Source organism: Pteronotus mesoamericanus, unplaced genomic scaffold (assembly GCF_021234165.1).
Source record: "Pteronotus mesoamericanus isolate MK-2021 breed Mesoamerican mustached bat unplaced genomic scaffold, CSHL_Meso_final contig_269, whole genome shotgun sequence".
NCBI lineage: Eukaryota > Metazoa > Chordata > Mammalia > Chiroptera > Mormoopidae > Pteronotus > Pteronotus mesoamericanus.
The window spans coordinates 1,286,229-1,307,687 of NW_026555114.1; the positions used below are offsets into that span (position 1 = coordinate 1,286,229).

At 37.7% G+C, this 21,459-nt stretch overlaps 1 protein-coding gene across 3 annotated transcripts in view; it reads right to left on the bottom strand.

Moving 5' to 3' along the window:
• USP32 (ubiquitin specific peptidase 32) overlaps window positions 1-16,054 on the bottom strand; it is a 128,330-nt gene extending 112,276 nt beyond the window's left edge. For all 3 annotated transcript variants that reach the window (XM_054574848.1, XM_054574849.1, XM_054574847.1), the window contains exon 1: window positions 15,884-16,054. In XM_054574848.1, coding sequence (XP_054430823.1) covers window positions 15,884-15,941 — 58 coding nt within the window. In that variant the 5' untranslated portion in view covers window positions 15,942-16,054. The remainder of the gene's footprint in view (window positions 1-15,883) is intronic.
• Window positions 16,055-21,459: the final 5,405 nt, after the last annotated feature.

The window sequence follows — 21,459 nt, forward strand, 5'->3', positions numbered from 1 at the left end:
CTCCCTCTAAAAAAAAAAAAAATCAATAAATATGTCCTCGAGAATTAAAAAAAATTTTAATTAAAAAAACCAGTAAATCAGAATATGAATTTCATTTTCACCATTATAATTGTTTGCAAATTATACTCTGATTCTTTTATGAAAAGTAATAGCTTCCAAATGATGAAGAAATTCAATTTATCCCTTGGAGTACTCTACCGTAGCTGCATTAAGCTATGTCAATGATAGTATCAATGCTTAATACAACAAAACATGAATAATCTATTAAACCCATTCAGTAAACAATTTTCAAAATCTGGAAAAAATTTTTAGACTTACACAGCCTATCAGCCTTCAGTCTAGAATAAAAGTTTTCTCCAATATATGAAGTTATAAAAAGCCACTACTAAGGTATAAACACTTCTGGAAATAAGGATGATTTAAAAGATTTTATTTATTTATTTTTAGAGAGAAGGGAAAGAAGGTAGAAAGAAAGGGAGAGATGAAACATCGTTTAGTTGCCTCTTGCCTCTTGCACACCTCCACTCAGGGACCTGTCCTGCAACCCAGGCATGTGCCCTGACTGGAAATTGAACCAGTGACCTTTCAGTTTGCAGGCCAACACACAACTCATGGAGTCACACCAGTCAGGGCTAGAAGTAAGAATGATTTAAATGAATGGCTGACTACATCTAATAAAAATGCACGAAGAACAGTGCTATAATAAAATTTAGACATGTAAAGGACTACATTTAAGGGGTTATATGGCTTAAAAGAAACCTCTTATAGCAAGTATTTATCAGCCCCTTACACTCATCTATTAATCTATATATGTCCATTAAGATATGGTAACTTTTGAGAACATGCCTCCGGGCAGAAAGGTAAAGTAACACAGGCAGACCTTTCCTAACAAGGGTGCCTAGAAAAATAAAAGATTTTAAAACATAAACGTCATTAGTATTATTAAGTACCATCTTACCGATCAAATGGTCTCTACTCAGTAGTACACATACATAAATCTTAGGCCTCTGCAGCTATTGGGCTAACTGGTTAAACTTTAGAGTTCACAAAGACACAAGGCACTTCTTCTTAGGGAAAAGACTACCTACTATTATTTCTCTATATGTTTGCAATAATAGAGTCCGATCTTTTCTCATGTTCCTTAATGAATACGCTGATTTCCCCGCTAGCTAAGATTTGATAATGAAGTTGGCTCTCCTGTGCTTTCATTATAGGCAGCACTGGTTATACAGATATTGTTTGCTTTTAATTTACCCACAGGCTATGTGGATTATTTGAAAATTATTTCCAAAGGATTCTCTTTATTTGGGGAAGTTTGTTGGGAATAGGGTTCTTTCTACTCTGGTTTTCTACAGCTGTGGGGTCACTCTTTCAGAGTTTTGTGGTTATAAGCTCTGAACAATTTATAACATTATTTAAATTGGAAACGATAGTTAACATCATCAAAATGTAAAACTTTTCAACATAAAAAGATACTATCAAGAGCATGAAAAGACCTGACCAGGTAGCTCAGTTGGTTAGAGCATCATCCTGATACACCAAGGTTGTGGGTTCAATCTCAGGTCAGGGCACATAAAAGAATCAAACAAGGAATGCATCAGTGAGTAGTAAAGCAATGGGTCAAAGGTTTTTTTCTCTCTCTCCCCACCCCCATCTCTCTAAAACTAAATAAATATAAAAAAATTAAAAAGCATGAAAAACACTCTAAAGAAGGGGAGAAAATATTGCAAGTCACATATATGATAAGGGATTAATATGCAAAATATATGAAAAACTTCTACAACTCAACAACAAAAAAGCAAACTACCCCATTCAATAATAAGCAAAGAAGATACACAAATGACAGAGCACAGGAAAAGAAGCTCAACATCACTAACCACTGGAGAAATACAAATAAAAAACAATGCAATACCACTTCATACCCACTAGGATGGTGAAATTAAGAAAGACAAGTGTTGCCAAGGATATGGGAAAATTGTGATCCTCATACATTGATGGTAAGAATATAAAATAGTGCAGCCACTATGGAAAAACACTTTGGCAGTTCCTCTAACTTTTGTTAAACATCAAATTATTATATGACCAAGCAATTCCACTCCTAGGTATATATGCAAAAGAACTGCAAGCAGAGACTCAAAGAAATCTTTGTACACCGGTGTTCACAGAATCATTACTAACAACAGCAAAAGATGGACACAACCCAAAAATTCATCAACAGATCAAGGATAAACAAATGTGTATATATACATACTATTCAGTCATAAAAAGGAATAAAATTCTGTTACATGCTACATGAATGAACTTTAAAAACATATAGTAAAGAAAATAAGACATGAAAAGGTAATTATTGCATGATTCCACTCATATAAGCTACCTAAAATAAGAAGATGACCAATACTGAGGGGAAAAGGTTATAGGGAGTTATTAATTAATTAACAGTAAGTTTCTGCCCTGGCTGTTGTGGCTCAGTGGATTAAGTGCTGGCCTGCAAACCGAAGCGTTGCTGGTTCAATTCCCAGTCAGGCCAGGTCCCCAGTTGGGGGCAGGCAAGAGGCAACCACACACTGATGTTTCTTTTCCTCTCTCCCTTCTCCTCTCTCTAAAAATAAGTAAAATTTTATTTATTTTTAAATATTTTTTTAAGTTTCTATTTGGGATGATGTACAAATTCTGGAAATGAATTGATGATGGCTGTGCAACATTATGAATGTACTTAATGCCACTAAATTAAACATATTAAAATGGTTCAAACAGTAAATCTCACATTATGAATAGTTTACCACAATTATAATAGATTGGTAAAGCCAGGAAAACAAAAAACAAACTATGTACATACCTGAGTTTATGAATATCAGACAAAATTCACATGAAATATTTCAGAAGTCCCTTACAATGATCCTAAGACATATAGTTGAAAATACAGTACTGGTCATAAAGCTATATTCCTATTATAACAATAATTTAGTACAATTTTTGCTTTCTCTCACATATATGAGAAAAAGTATATATTCATTTGTTAATATTAGAAAATATGTATATGTAGCTTTTTAGAAAGGGTTTTACAAAAATGCAAATGTCAAATTAGCTCTAGTGTAAGTTAAAGAAAAAAATTTTTTTAATTATTCAAAGATAATTGTTAAGGACTTAATAAATGTGAAAACTTTGAAAAGCTGAAAATCCAATTTTTTTTTTCTCTTGCACAGGAAAATGCATAAACGTCTATTATTCCGGGTATAGGGACTCTGGATAATAAGATAAATGGAAAAGTTTACCCTTTCAGCTTAACTTATCCCTGCCAGAATCACAAGAGTCACTGGTGAGAGGCAGATGTCTTGGGTACATTTTTAAGTCCTCAAAATGACAAAAATACATAAAATGAGCAAAAGTCTTCTAAATTCCAGTGTAACCTTCAATTACCTATCTTCTGATAAATTCTTCTAACATAGTCATATACAAACTGCCCTGTAGTACAGTTCTCTTAGACGTATAATTGTAACCTCCAGTCATATTCCATATACTTACAAATTGGGAGTTTAAGATATGAGCCACATGTTATTTAAGTATCAAGAAGAAGACATAGAAATTAAAGTTAAAAGGTAGATCTTAAAACTAAGTAAGAAGACATGAAAATTAAAGTTAAAAGGTAGATCTTAAAAAGCAACACATCACAATCATATAAAGACAGTAATGACTATAACCATCTGGTTCTCTTGATCGTCAAGCATATGCTAAACACCTATCTATACTTCCAACAGTACAGAGTAGTTTTTAAATAGAGGATTCCTCCTCAAGAAACCTGTGATCTAGTAGGGATATTAAATAAAAACACAACGTTATATGTATGTAAAAATATTAAAATACCAATGATATAAATTAAGAGTAACAGGGAATTCTAAGGAGGTGTAAATGTTGGATAATCCAGAAATGGTCCAGAAAAGGTTAAATTTAGGCAAACTATAGAAGTCTAGAAAGATGAGTATAATCAAATGAGAATAAACCCTTTTCAAAATCTAGCTTCATTTTTCCTGTCCTGTACAATATAAATAAGAATAGATAAAGGCAGAGAAAAAGGCACTCTAGATAAATCACAGAAATATGCAATGAGGAGGGCAAACCAATTAGCCCACATAAATGCTGGTGGAGAAAAGGTTTAAAATTTTAAGTAGGGGTACATATCAAAATATATAAATTTTTAAATTATGTAAATTATACGAAAAATAGGTTCTTAAAACTGCATGGAATTTTGACATGACTTTCCCATGTTTCCTTTTCACAAAAGAAAGTGCTGTTTATAAGAAAGGTGAGTGCCTCAGGTCCGGCCAACCAAGGCTCATCCAAAAAGTGGGCATTCAAACTATATCAAAGATGGTAATTACAACACAAATTAGAAACCTACTAGTCTTGCCCTGGCTGGTGTGGCTCAGTGGATTGAGGGCTGGCCTGCAAACCAAAGGGTCACTGGTTCAATTCCTGGGCAGGGCACAAGCCTGGGCTGTGGGCCAAGTCCCCAGCAAAGGGGTACATGAGAGGCAACCACACATTGCAGTTTCTCTCCCTCTTTCTCCGTCCCTTCCCCTCTCTAAAAAATAAATTAATTAATTCTTTAGAAAGAAACCTACTAATCTCTGCAAATAGGGTTATATTTCCTTTTTCTTTCGTATTTTCTGCTGAGTGCTTCATGGATTCAGATAATTTTATTTTAGAGCCAGAAGGCATTCTTTTTAACCCAAATTTTAAATGTTTATATTCATGGAACATCTGAATGTTTGCATAAAAGTCATAAAACAACCATAATTTATCCTATAAAAATACAATTTACCATATTATTACATTAGTTTTATTCTGTCAGCTTTTCCTTTATTCAAGGGGCACTAAGTCAACATTTTCTAAGCCCTGCCAGGTACCTAACCTTCTAGGCCCCACAGTTCTTATCTGAAGGATTTCAGAACTCACAAAGTAGAGGAGACAGCCAATTCAACTTACAGTTGTAATGAAGGTGTGATAACTACTACAATAAGAGTGTGTTGCTGCAGAAAGAGGGAGAAAAAGTAAGAGTAATTTCAGGGAAGGCTTCTGGGAGGACTTGCTTTCTTGGTTTGGTTTTGATGGATGAGGATCTAATGAGACAGATAGTTCAGGAAGAAAGATGCATGTCACTTCAATAAGCATGTACTTCATGCCAGCTTCTAGAAACAAAAATAATACACTGGCCCTAATTTCAAGACCCTGGCAGTCTTTTCAGAAAATTGCTTCATAGAGAAAAGGCTTAAAATTTGGCCTTAAAAATGAGTTCACATCTCAATTTTTAAAAAAATGAGTTCACCATGCCCACCCAAAAAGTAATATTGTATGATTCTATTTACATGAGATTCAAAAAACAGGCAAAATTATGGTGACACAGGTCAGAACAGTGGTTACCTCTAAGGGGCAGAATCAACTGGGAGAGGGCAGGAGAGAGCCTACTGGGGTGCTGGAAATGTTCTATATCTTGGCTTTGCATGGTGGTTACTTGGGTACATACCTAAAATTTTATCAAGCTAACAGTAAGATTTGTGCACTTAACTGTAAGTAATAAAAGAAGGCATTCTGAGATCTAGGAAGCAGCATCTTCAAAGACACGTTGTTTTCAGGCAGGGGCCAAATCACAGAAACGACCAGGTTTGTGCCACACTAAAGAGACTGACTTCAAACCATAAGGTATGGATACCGTCCACTGAGGAAAAGAGAAAGACCAAACATGAGAAGGACAGACTCCATAAAAGAAACCATAGGCAAGAGCCTACAGGAGTTGAGCAAAGCTGTTGAGGACAGGGAATTGTAGACATTACTCATTCCCCGTTACCAGGAGTTAGAACTGCCACGTCAATACATACCTTTAACTGAAGGGTAACCTGAGTAAAATACCCAGATGTATATTTCAAAAAGATTATCCAGTTGGAAATACAATGAATGGATTGGAGTAGGAGACTAGTAGCCCAGGAATCAGATGAAGACATTTTCTAAGGCAATGAACGGCTTTAAAGATGGAGGAGAAACTGGCAGAAGGTAATAAGGAGGTATCACTAAAGGACACTTGACCAATTCATAGTGAAGATAGGAAAAAAAAGGAAGAATCTCAACTGATAGCCAGGTTCCTGGCTTAGGCCCATGGGTGAATCACAAGGATGTGAAATATTTCAGCTGATCTGTAGGGGGGAAAAAGTTGTATTTAATTTTGGACTCTACTGAAATGAGCATATTTTTATATTTGACTCAAAATGGAACAAAATTTTTCTATATTATTTACTGCCAAGTGCTCATTCAGTTCATGTCCTATTTCTTTCATTATTTAAATATATTTGCTTGGCAATCTCCTGTCAAATTCAATGAATCTCTATGGTACCAGTGCTATGACAATATAAAATACTTCTCCCATTAGATAATTGCTCCCTGCTATACCCCTAAGCCTACAAAGAATAAGCAATTTTTGTCCTTCCATAATCAGCTGCAAAAAGGTATTCTCAAGTTAGCATCTCTGACAAAGAATAACTTCTGATCTATAAAACTCCACACAGTGAAATATTTCATTTACAGATGCTTGCATAAACTAAATCTCTAAATCCAAATGTATTAATCAAACAACTTACAAACCAGCACAGCTGCTCGCTAATAGTATCCAAAACCAACTTTAGAGCAGAGCCCAAAATGACATAATGACATGTTTAATACAATTAACCACTTTTTAAAGGCAAAAGATGCATTTAAATACAAATTTAGATATAAAAATATGAGTTTTAAGCTTCAGGGCATGCACACATGAGCACATACACATATCCTGAACCAAGTTTCCTCTAAAAGTTCAATATAGTTTTTAGAAAATAGTTTTGATAGACAATTCACTCATTCAACAAATATGTATTGGGTAGCTAATATATGGCAGGTTGTGCACATGCTAGCGATATAGCAATCAGTAAGACAGACATGTCACACCCATGTAAAATTTTATAGTCTAGTGGTACATGATCATGAAAATTGCAGTATCTTCCTCCTACCTGTCTCTAATTGATCACTGCAATGAATCTACGGAGGCTTAACTTAAGATCCACATGACCAGCATGATTACTTGGTGAAAACACGAAGCCTCTTGGAAACCAAGGAGCACACAAGAGTGGAGATACACAAATTATTTTAAATAAAGCACCATAATAACAGTGAAGGTCTCAAAATTTTACCTCCCATGCACATTTTGTCAGGAAACTACCAGAGAATGAGTGTCACCAAAATGGAAGAGTAAATCAAGAAAGAGGGAGGAAACAGGAATACAGAAAACAAGAGATGCAACACAAGATGTCCAGCATAGTGGCAAAAGAAGATCCCAGGTGGCAGCTACGCTTTGAGCACAAAGGCAATAGGTACAGGTAGGAGGCCAAAAGGCTCCAGGAAAAGTTTTTCAATATGATAAACTGAGTGAATATCTGATGTATATGTCCACATGGAGTAGATTCAACAATTGGTGGGGACTTTCATGGTTGAATTACAGTAAACAGAAATGTAAGCAAATAAAATAAAAGGCAATTATTAAAGGAAATATTTAAGAGCAAATTACATATACAAGAAAGAAAAAATATTCCTGGTATACAAGGGGGGACCCAAAAACTCTGGAAATTATTTTAAAAAGTTATGTATTTATTCTTACAGGTTTAAATTTTAGTCACCTTCAAAGTACTCTCTACTTGATGCAATACAACTATCAAGATGTTTTTTCCATTGCTCAAAACAGCTTTTGAATTCATAGATTTTGATGCATTTTAGTGCAAAACATTTCTTTTTGAGGACTTTTTTCATCAGGGAAACAAAAGTCACTCGGGGTGAGATTGAGTGAATGGGGGTGGGGCAGGAGCCATGACATTTTTGGTCAAAAACTGCTGAACACTCATTGCAGTGTACGCAGGTGCACGCATAAATCACCCATCATGAAGTCGGCACACATGCTGAAAGAGTCTTCAAAAAAAAATTCATTGAAGCCCAAACAGCCTCTGACAACAATGCCACCTGATATCCTGATACAGATAGGTTCCTGGAATACTCACCTGGGGGCGGGGGGGGGGAAAGCCTGTACTACAAGGGCCCCACCCTCCAGAAGGTAATTCTGGTTTTTTGGGGGTCATCCCTCCGATTAAATGGTTTAGCTGAGAACAATTATAAAGGTCTAATTATTCAAACACTGAACAACGATCTAATCAAAACTACAATATACCAAGACGTAGCAATGGGAGGACAAGCGAACAAGTGTTTATGGGACTGGTAGCAGGTAATAGTGAGCTAAACCCTCATCTTTTATAGTGAAAAGCCAATAAATACTCCTTAAATGAGAAAAAAAGTAGAATATTATAAGCATTATTATTTCAAGATACAAAGGTAAAGACCAAATTAATAAATTTAGAGTGCTAAAAGTATTGGTCAATGGGTAGAGAAATACTGGTGAGGGAGAGAAGATAACAGTACTATTTTCATAACAAGTCCCATATAACCATTTGACTCTAAATTATATCCATATATCACTGTGACAAATATTAAAACTAAAAGACTGAGAAGGGGGGGGGAAGCATTAGCCATGGAGTATAAAAGAATATTAGACCAAAAAAAAAACCAAAACTGATATTCATAAAATTTGGTTTAAAATCACCTAGATTATTTAGAACCAGTAAGACAGCACTCTGAATATTGCTGTGAACTTCATTCTCAGCTTCCAAAGTAACTCTGTCAACAATTTAAGCATGTACATTTCCAACTCTAACCTGACATACAGCAGTAGAATGATACTCGTCGTCATAGATGAAAAGTACATGAAGGTCATATAAAAATAAATCATTTCAGCCCTGACCAGTGTGGCTCAGTTTATCAGGCATCATTCTGCAAAGTGAAATGTCACCTGTTCGATTCCCAGTTAGGGCATGTGCCTGGGTTTCAGATTAGGTTCCCAGTCCAGGCACGGAGGAGAAGCAACCAACCCATGTTTCTCTCACACATCGATGTTTCTCTTCCTCCTTCTCTTTCTCCCTCCCTTCCCCTCTCCCTAAGAATAAAATCTTAAAAATTTAAAAAGTAAATAAATAAATCATTTCATGTGTAATATTATTAACTGTTATATATTACCAAAAGGCATTCTCAGGTGTTTATAAGCACAATACTTACTGTCATACTAATCTCTCAGTGACTACTCAGGAATTTATATTATTAGGTATCATCTTTAAATTGAACTAAACAAATAAAATTACATATTACATTTAAGGATCTTACATTTTTAACTATCATTCAAAACCTTTAAAAGACATTTTGAGATGCATACATTGCTTAGCATACTTAATTTCTGTGAGCAGTCCATTCTTTATCCCCAAACCTACAAACATTATGCAAATTCTCCAAATCTTCTCTCCATCATTCATCCGTTTATACATTCACCCAGCCAGCCAATATTTACTGAGCACTCAAAATACACCAGGCACTGCACCTATCCTGGCAATGGGCATTCAGTACCATGGCTGAAAACAAACATCGTAATTACATATTATGATAAAGGCTATAAATGAACTATACAGAATAGTGCAATAGTGACAGAAGCCAACGTCATATAAAGGGAAAAAAAGAAGGCCTCACTGAGGCCATCAGAGCTGGGACCCGAGGTGTTAAGAACAGGGCAGAAAACTTGTGAATGTATGTAAATAGGTTTTGCATGCTGAGGAAAAACAAAAGAAAAAAAGACCAAGCTGAAAGAAAAGGAATGACAGGGTCTGATCTGGATTTTAAGACTGCACTGGCTGCTGTGTGAAAAATAGAAAATCACTTCATGGTACCTTAGCAAGAGATGATAGCGGTGGGGACTACAGCAGTGGCAGTGAAGAAGTGGCAGCAGAAAATAGTCTGAAATGGGTACCAAACAGGAATGAGTAACAGACTCAAAACTGAAGATAAAAGAGTAGGTCAGATGATGAAAGAGAGGCAGGATATCTCTAGATTTTTGGCTTTAGCAATTGGTTTGGAATACTGGTGTCATTTACTATCATGGGACAGTCTAGGGGAGACCTACCTTGATAAAAGGGTCCTTTTATAATGGAATCTCTCTAGACTCTTTCACAAGTCATTAGGAAAAGACAACCATAGCAATCCTTATAACCCTTCCTTATTTTGAGATATAAAGGTAAAGATCAAATTAATAAATTTAAAGTACTAAAAAAAGTATTAGTCAATGGATAGAGGAATATTGGTAAGGGAGAGAGAATAATAGTAGTAGTATTTTTTTCATAACAAGTCCTATATAACCATTTGATTCTAAATTATGTCCATATATCACTGTGATAAAAATTAAAACTAAAAGATTGAGAAGAAAGGGGGGGCAGTAAGTAAGATGCTGAAACAATCTAACCACTTTATAGAAATCAACAGAGAAGCTGGAAAACTTCCTCTGTAAAACCTCATTTTAGCATAGTTTTGCTTTTAATGCAGTCTAATATCAAGGGCTCCAAGAACCATGTTATAGCAAGGTTTCATATCAATTTTCCTGAATCTTGTTCACAAGATAGTGATAAACTTGGGATTTCCCTAAAATAAAGAGAACTTTATGTTAATTAATATTAAATCCATAATAAAGAAGGATGTAAAGGGGAGGCCTTCATCTTTACATAGATAGGTCTTCTAATAGATGCCTCTGACTATAACAGTAAATAAGAATTGGTTTTATTAGGTGTTTATGTCAGTAATTAACTATCCACCTCTGACCTCCAAGAGTACTTCTGAAAAGAATAAGAGAACTTATTGGCATGCAGAATGAGGTAGAGGGTCTCAATTTAAACGCTAATATCATGAAGAGCAAAAGGTAAGAGCAGAAATATAAACAAGCCCTGAAAAGAGAAGCCACACTTCCAGGATACAGTATGAAAAGAACTGTCAGTTCAATCTTAGTCTTCTTAGTTCCCCCATCAAACCACTAACTCAGTTCATAAACAAAATCCCGCCATCGCTGTAGCTGTTTAACATTAAAGCTTCTAGTCCAAACTCTCACCATTAACCTCTAGTGCTCCAAAACTATATTTTCTATTAGTCACAGCAAGAATAATAATTACTATCCTAATTTTGCCTGTGACCCGTCATATAAAGCAACTGCAAAAAAACTTTCCCCTTCTCCTGAGAAAACACTAAGCTACTGGTTAGCCACAACATTCTCAACTCTGGGTTACTTATGTATCTTTCTGGAAGGTAACCCTGAGTCCTTTCACTGTGCAGTCTTTCTACCCAAGCACAAAGACAAAAAAGAAAAAAGAAAAAAAACAAATAACAGCTGTCCAGTTTGGTAAATTGGGAGGCCATTCCCTCTAAATCCAGGTTCATCGGTATATTTATTTCCTCTTTATCACTGACGCTCATTATGGAGTGTTAAACAGGAAATTACGAAGAACAGCATCTCTGTAACAACTTAAGTGACTACATATTAGCAGACTAATTTAAAATTGACCCATTTTTCTCCTTTACATATAGGAACAGCTGCCTAGGTATACCTGCAAAAAGCTTAACCAAACCTACAATTCCATACTAATGTTAGAAAGTTCACTTTAGATGAAGGCAAACAAGTGCTTTAAAAAGAGAATAGTGCATCCCAGGAGGTACCAACTGTGAATTCAATTTTCATTCATACAATGATATGATAAACCAGCTAACATCACATCGTAAATGGTAGAATACTAGTGAAATTTTAATAATACTATAAAACTTGGGGAATGAAATCTTGGTTGGGGAGTCAATGTTTTAGAGTACATTAAGGTTGGTGAGTAAGCAAAATGAAAAGTACCAAAATCTTCAACTATTACATGCTTAATTATTCCACCAGCAAATACAAAAATCTTCAAGTGACTAGGAAAGTAAGTTCTTTAACACAAGTATTGAGCACATACTATGAAATGAGCACAGTGTTAGGACACTTCCAGGCCACACACACTCTGCATTCCACTAGCACTTCCTTCTATTAATACTGTCCTACTTAATATACTAAATGTTAATCATTTATAAATGATATATAGTCTACTAAAGATACTGTGTACATTATCAAACACACACAAAATAGAACTTTAAATAAAAGTTCTAAATTTTATTCCCACCAACCCTACCACAGATAGTCTTGCATATACCTTGAGGTTTAGACACTTCACTGAGAGAGGGTTTTAGTTATCTTTGTTCCGTCAGTGCCTAAGTCATAGGCAGTGCTCAATAAAAATTTGAGGAATTAATGAGCAAGCAGACATTAAAAAATGTGAATCCACAACATGACTTTCTGACATGTTATAGTTCATTATCCAGCTACTTAATCTAATCTAAGTGCCAAATTCTACTTAAAGAAAAGGATTAGAAGAAATTTTATATACTGTATTTTATTACCGTAATTTAAAAGCTGCCCTGTCTGGTATGGCTCAGTGGATTGAGCACCAGCCTGAGAACCAAAAGGTTGATGGTTTGATTCCCAGTCAGGGCACATGCCTGGGTTGCGGGCCAGGTCCCCAGTTTGGGGAATGCAAGCAGCAACCAATCTATTGATGTACCCCTTGCACAATGAGGTTTCTCTCCCTTTCTCCCTCACTTCCTGTCTCTCTAAAAATAAATAAAAATTTTTTTTAAAAAGCTGAGAATATTATTAATTAAGCAATTCTTGGTGGGGGGTGGGGGGGAAGCTTTATAATTCTATTTACAGAAAGATGAAAACAAACAAGAATAGGAAAAAAGAATTAAAGAACTGGAGATTCTTAAGGTTCCTAAGAGTTCCGAAATGCTATGAATCTGCAAATTCATCTTTCACGGTTTTTTAATGCTATATTCCAAGCATTTAGAATAATTTTTAGGAATACACAAACCACACACTTAGATGCAAACTTAGAAATGAAGAGATAAAGAACATAGCTGCTAAAATTCTCAGTACTCATTAATTGAAGAAGGCATACTTTAGAAAATACATGCAACTAAAATTAGTCCAGCCTTCAGGGGAAGGCTTATGCAAGGTACTCAAGAAAAACAGATAACAAGCCAAAAATAAAAGCCACCATTAATACATCTCTCTTTAAATTAAGGTATACTTTCAGAAAACTATTAATATTTATATAACTGATATACAATCTAGCCAAAATAGTAGGCAAAACCAATTTTCCTAATTTCTAGAGCTTCTGAAACAGTGAATAAATAAGAACTCACTAGACTGCTCTTTCACTCAGGTTCACTAAGTGTTATCTGTCATTAACATAACACTCCATTTCCAAGGCCCCATTCTGCAAGATAAACTGCCTGCAATTCCAGTTTGCATGAGGCAATATATACTTGACTATTACTTTAATACTAACTAATTATGGTTAGGCATTATTTTAGTGCTCAATAATTTTAAGTAAAGCCAAGGGGATAGGTATTTCAGTAGTTTATCAAGCATGCTTTTTACTTATACAATGATTCATGTAACACATTTTGCGTTTGTCCAATTCACCTTTCTCATCTCCTTCCATTCACCTTATACAATATACAAAACAAAACAAGCACATAAGACTAATGGATGGCGGTTTTAGTACCTGTTTACTCAAGTGCCCCCTAAAAGTTCTCAAGCCTTTTTTTAGCTTTATCAAAAGTTTTATGAATTCTTTCTATAGCCTTACTAAAAGAAATTCTGTATTAAAGTTTGACGTTTACTAGAGTAAATAATATGTTCAAAAGAATTACCTACTTAAAAATAGCTTCCGGTTTACATTTAGAAACATTATTTTATCAACTTGTTTCTCTCTTTTGCTTTAATTTTCCTCTGCAGCAAAACTGATAAAATATAAATTCATTTAAATAGCTAAATACAGTTTGAACAAATATTTTACTACTTCTTCAAATGTTTTAAAATTCAACAGGCACACTTCATAACACTGAACAAAGACCTTCAGTCAAATCAGTTCAAAAGGCACCACCTATTAATTTCACTTATATACAAAGGCAGGCCCTGGCTGGTGTGGCTCAGTTGGTTGGAGAGTCATCTGTAAAACGAGAAAGGTTGGAAGTTGGATTCCCAATCAGGGAACATGCCCGAGTTGCTGGTTCGGTCCTCAGTCGGGGCACACACGAGAGGCAACTGATCAGTATTTCTCTCTCCCACTGATGTTTCTCTCCCTCTCTCTCTCGCTCCCTTCCCCTCTCTCTAAAATCAATGAGCATGTCCTCAGGTGAGGGTAAAATAAATAAAATATATATAATCTTAGTCTGATAGGAGAGCAAACAGGTTGGAGGTGGATACAAGTTTTAGAATTCCCAAATGGCACCTACATCAACTTCAAACTTAAGAAACTAAACACTTCTGAACCCTGAAGCTGTAACTCAGTTAGACTGATGTCCTCTTTCATGTCATGTAAGCCATTGCCTAATTGAGGCCAGACCTGTCAGGCTCAACAGCATCCCAGAAATGACTAGCCTACTAGAGCTGGAACCACATCAAGAATTTGGAATATTTCTCATACTGAGGCAAGGAAAAAAGTTCAAGTGAGATTGTCCATACAACAATCACTATACTGTTCCACAGGAAAAGACATAAAAAGTATACTTTTCTTATTCTGGTCAGTCCACAATACCTCTAAATTCTGTAATTATTTTCAGGTGATGACCCACTGCACTTACCCCTTTTCTTCCTACATATTAACAAGAGTTCATTACTCTATTCTTGTTTTCCATGCCTTTAAATCTAACTTCTATTTTACATCCTTAGCTATCAAAACCATCACGAGTACGGCTGGTTGGGTTGGAAACCAGTTAAAAATAATGCCTAGCACCTAACCTGCTTAACGTTTGTCACTTCTTACCAAGAAAACCCATTCGATGTTGCACAAAAGTAGAAGCACACATAGATACACACATACACACACACACTCTCTCTCTCTCTCTCTCTCTCAAATCCCAGTCATGAAAAATTAAGTCACATCCCAGGCATAAACTGTGCACAGACACTCCAGTTAGCGTGTGCTTTAGCGATCATGGGCAGCGCTATCAGAGTTAAGTGGTAGGGGGTTGGGGCTGTTAACAACATACTGTGCATCAGAGCCAATAAGCAGCAGGCTGGGGCTGGCAGCAAGGCCAGTCTCTACAGGGAGCTATAACACAGTATCAGAATGCTGGATTTCCGAATGCCATTTTATGGGGAGAAGGGGTGAGCACTGTGGATCAAGTGCAATAAAAGGCTCTGGCCAACATCTGAGGAGATGAAACCTAAGACAAGGTCTTGTGGCAACACCAGCTGTCCAGCCTCATCTCACCTCAAACACAACTTAATTTCAGGTCGTTCTTAGCAAAGTCAGCGGTTCAAAGGGTGTGGGTGGTGACAGTCCCCAAGAGAATGGCAAAGGCCCTCGGAATAAGCAGAGAGTCCATAACTGTTAGGGGCTTCTGCCAGCAAACAGAGCCGTGCAGTCTCCTTCTCTCTCCCCAGCCAAGGCTGTTAGGTACGACGTTAAAACGCTGTTGGAAATTTTTATAAAGGAGTGATATAAGAAAATGGCAGTAAGAGATGAGGGGGTTGGAAGGGCGGGTGCCACCCAAGAAAAGGGAGAGAGGACTGCCCTGGACCCATCCAGGATCACGACACCACAGAGCACGGGCACTGCCTTGCCAGCGCCAGATACCTCTCTCCGGGAAAGCTTCGTCCCCTTCCACAGAGTCCCAATTCCCCACACTGCTCCCACCCGACCCTTTTCCCCATAAAATTCCCCATCGCTGGCCTCCCTCCCTTCCGCCTCAAGCACCCCACGCCTTCAACCCGCCCACCCCCCCGCCCGCCTTTCCTGGTCACCCACCCTCCGGGCAGCCCGTCGCTGGCCTTCCCGGCAGCTCGCCCAGACCCCTCCCCCCTCACCTCTCCTCAGTGCCTCCTCGTAGCTGAGGAATCCGATCCGTGACTCCTTGGCGCCCATGCTCCCCTCATCCCCTCGGCCGGGGGTCGGAGCCTGATCTCGCCCCCACCCCCTCTCCCGCCTTCTCTCTGGCGTCCCTGGGTGACAGTGTCGGCGTCCCCCGGACCCCTCCTCCCCCCACACTAACAAGTGCGGCTCCGGCCCCGACAGCTCCTCCCGGCCGCCGCCACCGCCTCCATGCCGAATCACGTGATCCGCTCCCACTCCGCCCCTTACCCTCCCTCCAGCTCCGCCCTTCTCTTCTCTCCTCCCCTCCCTTCCCTTCCTTCCTCACGCCCACTTCCCTCCCCCCCAACCCCCTCCCTCCTGCCCCACCGAGGCGAGGGATTGTTCCGGGTTATGGCCGCCAAGAGCCACACACTCCTTCCCTCCCTATGCTAACCGCTCTCAGGGGCGTAGGGGAGGGGCTGGACCCAGCACGTAACGTATCATCCCCGCCTTCCCGCCAATCCGAAGCTGTGAGGGCCGAGACCTCCGCCTGCCTAGGGGAGGTGACTTCCGGGGCGCTGGAGGGTGTTATCCCCGCCCACACGTTCTGGCGCTCGACGGGTGGGGCCTGAGCAAGTGACGGTTGGTCTGAGATCCATCTTGGAAAAGATGTGGAATCCTAGGAAACCGGGGGTTGAGGGGTGCGATTCCTGAGGGAAAGGGGTGGGCAGACGAGCCAACTCTTCACGTTACAGAAATTCTTGACTGGGCGGTCTGTGAAAGGAAAGGACTCTCACGGATTTCCTGTGACGAAAGAATTCTTAATCCTACCGGGGAGATCCCTGAAGAAAGTGAACCTTGTGACAAAGTTTACACTGCCTTTCTTTGTCGCGTTATCCCAACCCCCACCGCAGTCGACTAGATTTTTTTTCATATCCACAGGCCCAAGTGTCTTTCAGCCCCCTCTGGCTCTGAGACTGCCTCTAGTTCACATTCTTTAGAAACTGCTCTGCAAAAGGCTTAGCTTGCTTCTCTTCTAGAGTTGCTCCCCCACCAGAAATGTGAGCGTTACCAGACATAACAAAGGGCCAGTTTTAAAAATTATTTATTTTTAAATTGTAAAATAGGGTGGGGGAAAATAGGTTTATAGTGGCGAGTATGCAAGCAATTTATTCTTGTACCATTATTACATTGTTTTCCATATGAACAATTGTAAGCCTACTTCTGCCCCGTACATAACAATTACCATTTTCACCATTCTTACCGCATGAGTGGAATCATAGTTTATTTCTTTTGTGGCTAGCTTATTTCATTTAAAATAACGTCCTCAAGTTTCCTCCATGTTGTACCATGTGTCAGAATTTGCCAGATTTACCATATATCCAGAAATTCCAGTTGAGTATGTATGTATGTACCCAAGAGTGGAAAGCAGGGCCCTGGTCCGTGTGGCTCAGTTGCTTGGGCTTCATCCCACAAGCCGAAAGGTGACGGTTTCCAGCGAGAGCAGGAGGCAACCCATTGATGTTTCTCTCCCTCCTTTCTCTTGCTCCCTTCCCGTCCCCTCTCTAGAATCAATATTAAAAAACAAAAAGGAAAGCAGGGAGACATTTTTATTTATATACCCATGTTTATAGACCATTATTTACAATAGCTAAAAGTATAAGCAACCTAAGTGTCAACAGAGAAATAAATAAATTGAGGTATATATGAGGTCTGTCCTGAAAAAGTCCAGCCATTGTTAATGAACGACAATGGTTTGCCGGACATGGATGTAACCTGGTGGCCAAGGAGAGTGGACTGGAATGCGCATGTGTGAATAGTGATGACTTCACTGCACTAGTCAGTGGGGGCGGTAACACAGTTGAGGGAGCATGTGTTCTGTGTGGCTGTTGCATTCAAAATGACTGAGTGAGCAGAGGAACGGATCTGCATCAAACTTTGCATTAAGCATAAACATTACTTCACGGAAAATGCTCAGATGATTCAGGAGGGAGCCCCTATGGGCAACTGGTGATTGACAGCTTCATCACAACAATGTGCCCACTCATGCATCACCTTCCCTGCAGTTTTTTGACAGAACATCAAATCACCCATGTGATTCAGCCAGCCCTGCAACTTCTGGCTTTTCCCAAAACTAGTATCACCTCTGAAAGGGAAGAGATTTCAGACTGTCAATAAGATTCAGGAAAATACGATGGGGCAGCTGATGGCAACTGGGAAAACTGTGTGAAGTTCCAAGGTGCCTATTTTGCAGGGGACTGAGGCGTCATTGTCCTATGTACAATGTTTCTTCTTTCTTCTATCTTCAATAAATGTCTCTTTTTCATATTAATTACATGGCTGGATACCTTCTTAACAGACCTCTTACACGCAATGGAATACTATTCAGTTTCTTGCTTTTGAGCTCTATTCAGTTTGCTTTCAGTTTGTCTTTACCCTGAAAGTCACAGTATAAACCTTCTGTGATAAGGAAACAACTTCGAAAAATAAACACTTGGATTAGATTAGAGTCAAGGTGCCAGATTGGTCATTTAAAGCCAGCAAAAGCTTTTTCGTTCCTAAAGCGAAAAGAGTATAATATGCCCTGCTAGACAAAGAAGGTAATACTCTGTTTCCCTACTTACCTTTCCTGGTAGACCAGATCAGCAGCACGGCATTAGTCATAGCGCTGCCCTTTCCAGTTCACTGTCAGGGAGTTCATTTTAAGACCTCAGATTAATTTCATTATTGAAGCCATGAATAAGGGGGTTGGGAATGCACTTCAAAGCCTTTAATTTCCACATCATTAGTTTGGTGTAGACAAGTCTCCAGACAAAACAACTCAGTCATCTTCAGCCTGCAGTTTGATTATAGTAATTAATGGGAGGTGAACCTTAAGGGCTCAGCTGTGGGAAAAAAGACCTTCAAGAGTTCAAGTGCCATATACGTAGGTGTAATTACTGTCCTAAATAATCTGTACCTAAAGGTGGCCTTTCTGTATAAAAAATAGAGCTGGGTACAAAGGATAGATCTTCCCATTTGATCTACAGTGGTATTGGAAGCAAATTATTTTATCTCTTTGCAGTGCTTGTCCCACTTAAAAGGTGGAACTAGAGTTTGAGTTAACCTATCTCATGAAATAGTAAATTAGTACAAAATACTAACTAAAAATAGAATTTAGACTTTATAATGAAAATTTAGAGCAGTGTTAACACACAGGAACTTTTAAATTTCTTCTTGAGTTTCAGGCCTGGTTTCTCCTAGGTCTATGAAAATTTTTGCCCCATCATAGAGTTTACCATGGATTACACATTTTTCAAAATTAGACACTTTTCAAAATTGTGGGTTGAGAGAGAAAACTAAAACACTATTCCTCCTTTGTCTGAGTTAAAGTCAGCATAATTTTGAAGGCAGTGAAGCAAATAGTTTCAGGTCTCATGGGAATTTTAAAGGGTAAGGTGGGATTAAAACCTGCCTTCTGGTTTATATTTTATAGTATCAGGCAAGTCAAATGTTGAACACCCCTCTATAACTTAAAATTGATACAGTACTTATATTTCATAATGTAGAAAATCTTAAATTTAATTTGTTATGTGGAAAGGACTTCTAGTAATCATTTAGTTTGTTTGGTTTCATTATATTTCACTTAACCCACTTAAGAGTTGGCCAGCCACCTGACTGTAAACATTAGGTTGTACTTGGGGAATCATTGCTTTAACTATAATTACATGCCTGTGAAAGAGTTGCCCATACACAGATTGAAAGCATGACAGATTGATATGTAATTTACATTTCTAGGAGGACAACTTAAATGACAGTTCCTCAGTTTGTACTACCAGAGAAATGACATAGACATAGGACAGAGTCCTTTTAGTACTTGCCAAAGAAGCTTAGGTCATAGACAGAGAGGTCAGTAAAGAAAGGGTGGAACAGCACCTGATTTATGTATAACTTGATTGCCACAAAGAGAGTATCAGGTATGACTATGCAATAAGAGAGTTTATTTTCCAGCATTATGGACTTGTTACTTTATACTGACATAACATAAGAATGTAGTCAAATAAAAATGTTGTATTTTTATTTCCTCTAATGCTCTTCAAGCTATTTTTAATTTTTTTATTATTTATTTTTAGCGAGAGGGGAAGAAAGGGAGAAAAACATCAATGTGAGAGAGAAGTATCAATTGGTTGCCTCTCGAATGTGTTCTAACCAGGAACCAATCCTGCAACCCAGGCATGTGCCCTGACTGGGACTCAAACTCATGACTTTTCACTTTTGGGATGACACCCAACCAACTGAGCCATACCAGTCAGGGCGTCAAGCTAGTTTTAATGAAAATAACACATACTCATTGTAAAAAAAAAAAAAAAAAGTTTTCCATCAGTACAAAAGTGTATATAAAGTAAAAGATGAAGCTTTTTGCTTTACCCAGTCTCATTCCCTAGAGATACAAATCCTTTCCGTTTTCCGTCACTACATCCACCGAATTTCCATGCATATAAAATGTGCATACGTTCCCTTTATTTTAATACACATTTTTCACAGTGTACATGCTGATATGCAGTTTTTTTCACTCAATAGTGTATCTCTGACTGCTTTTCATTCTTTTTAACAGATTCATAGTATGCAATTTTGTGTAGTTAATGTATCATTAATCAATCACTTATAGCTGAACATTAGATTGTTCCAACTGTTTCAATATTATAAACAATGTTGCAATAAACATTCTGGTACATATACCCTTTATATATGTGAGTGTACCTGTGGATGGATTTCCAGAAGTAAATTACAGAGTTTGTGTCTTTTAAGTTTTTATAGATATTGCCAACTTGCTAGCCTAAAAAGTTGAATCAATTTTCTGTACATTCTAATCAAAAAGCCAGTTTCCTCTCACTCTTGCTAAGATTAATATCAATTTAAGCTAATTTTTGTCATTACCCTTTACCTATTACAAATCCTACCAATAAAGAATTGAATCCCTGCTTTTCCAGACACAAAATTCATTTTAAGCCTGGGCAAAATATTTGAAAAATGGCTAAAAAGATGTCATTCTCTAATCTTCAATTAAAGATGTTACTCCTGTTTACCATTCTTGAAAATGTGCCTAAAATTGGCAAAAAATTTGATAGGGCCTATCCCCTAAAAGCTTTCACTTAGATACCTAAGTTAAAATTAATGATGGGAAAGAAAGAAAACATTCAGAATAAGAACCTTTAACTGCAACCTACCTTAGAAGTTGTTTGTTTGTTCCTCTCTTATCACAATGTATGCTTGGCAAACAAAATTTACACTACCCACTGAACCTGTAAGTGAATATTTTTACAGTATTCTGATATTGCTGTCTCCCACCCCAACTACAATGAAGTTGTATTTATGTTCCTTTCAAATTAATAGTTTACAAAGGTTAGGGAATGGGTTTTATGGACTGCACAATCAGTGGCTTCTTTTTCTTGTTAGCAGCTTCTTTTTAGTACTCCTCTAATCTCCTTATTCCTTCTAATGTAGCAACTGTATTGTACTCTTAGGCCAGTCTTTTCCAGAAAAACAGAAACTACAAATTTGAGAATAAGTATACTAATTGAATTATAATCAGCAATTAAAACAGGATAAT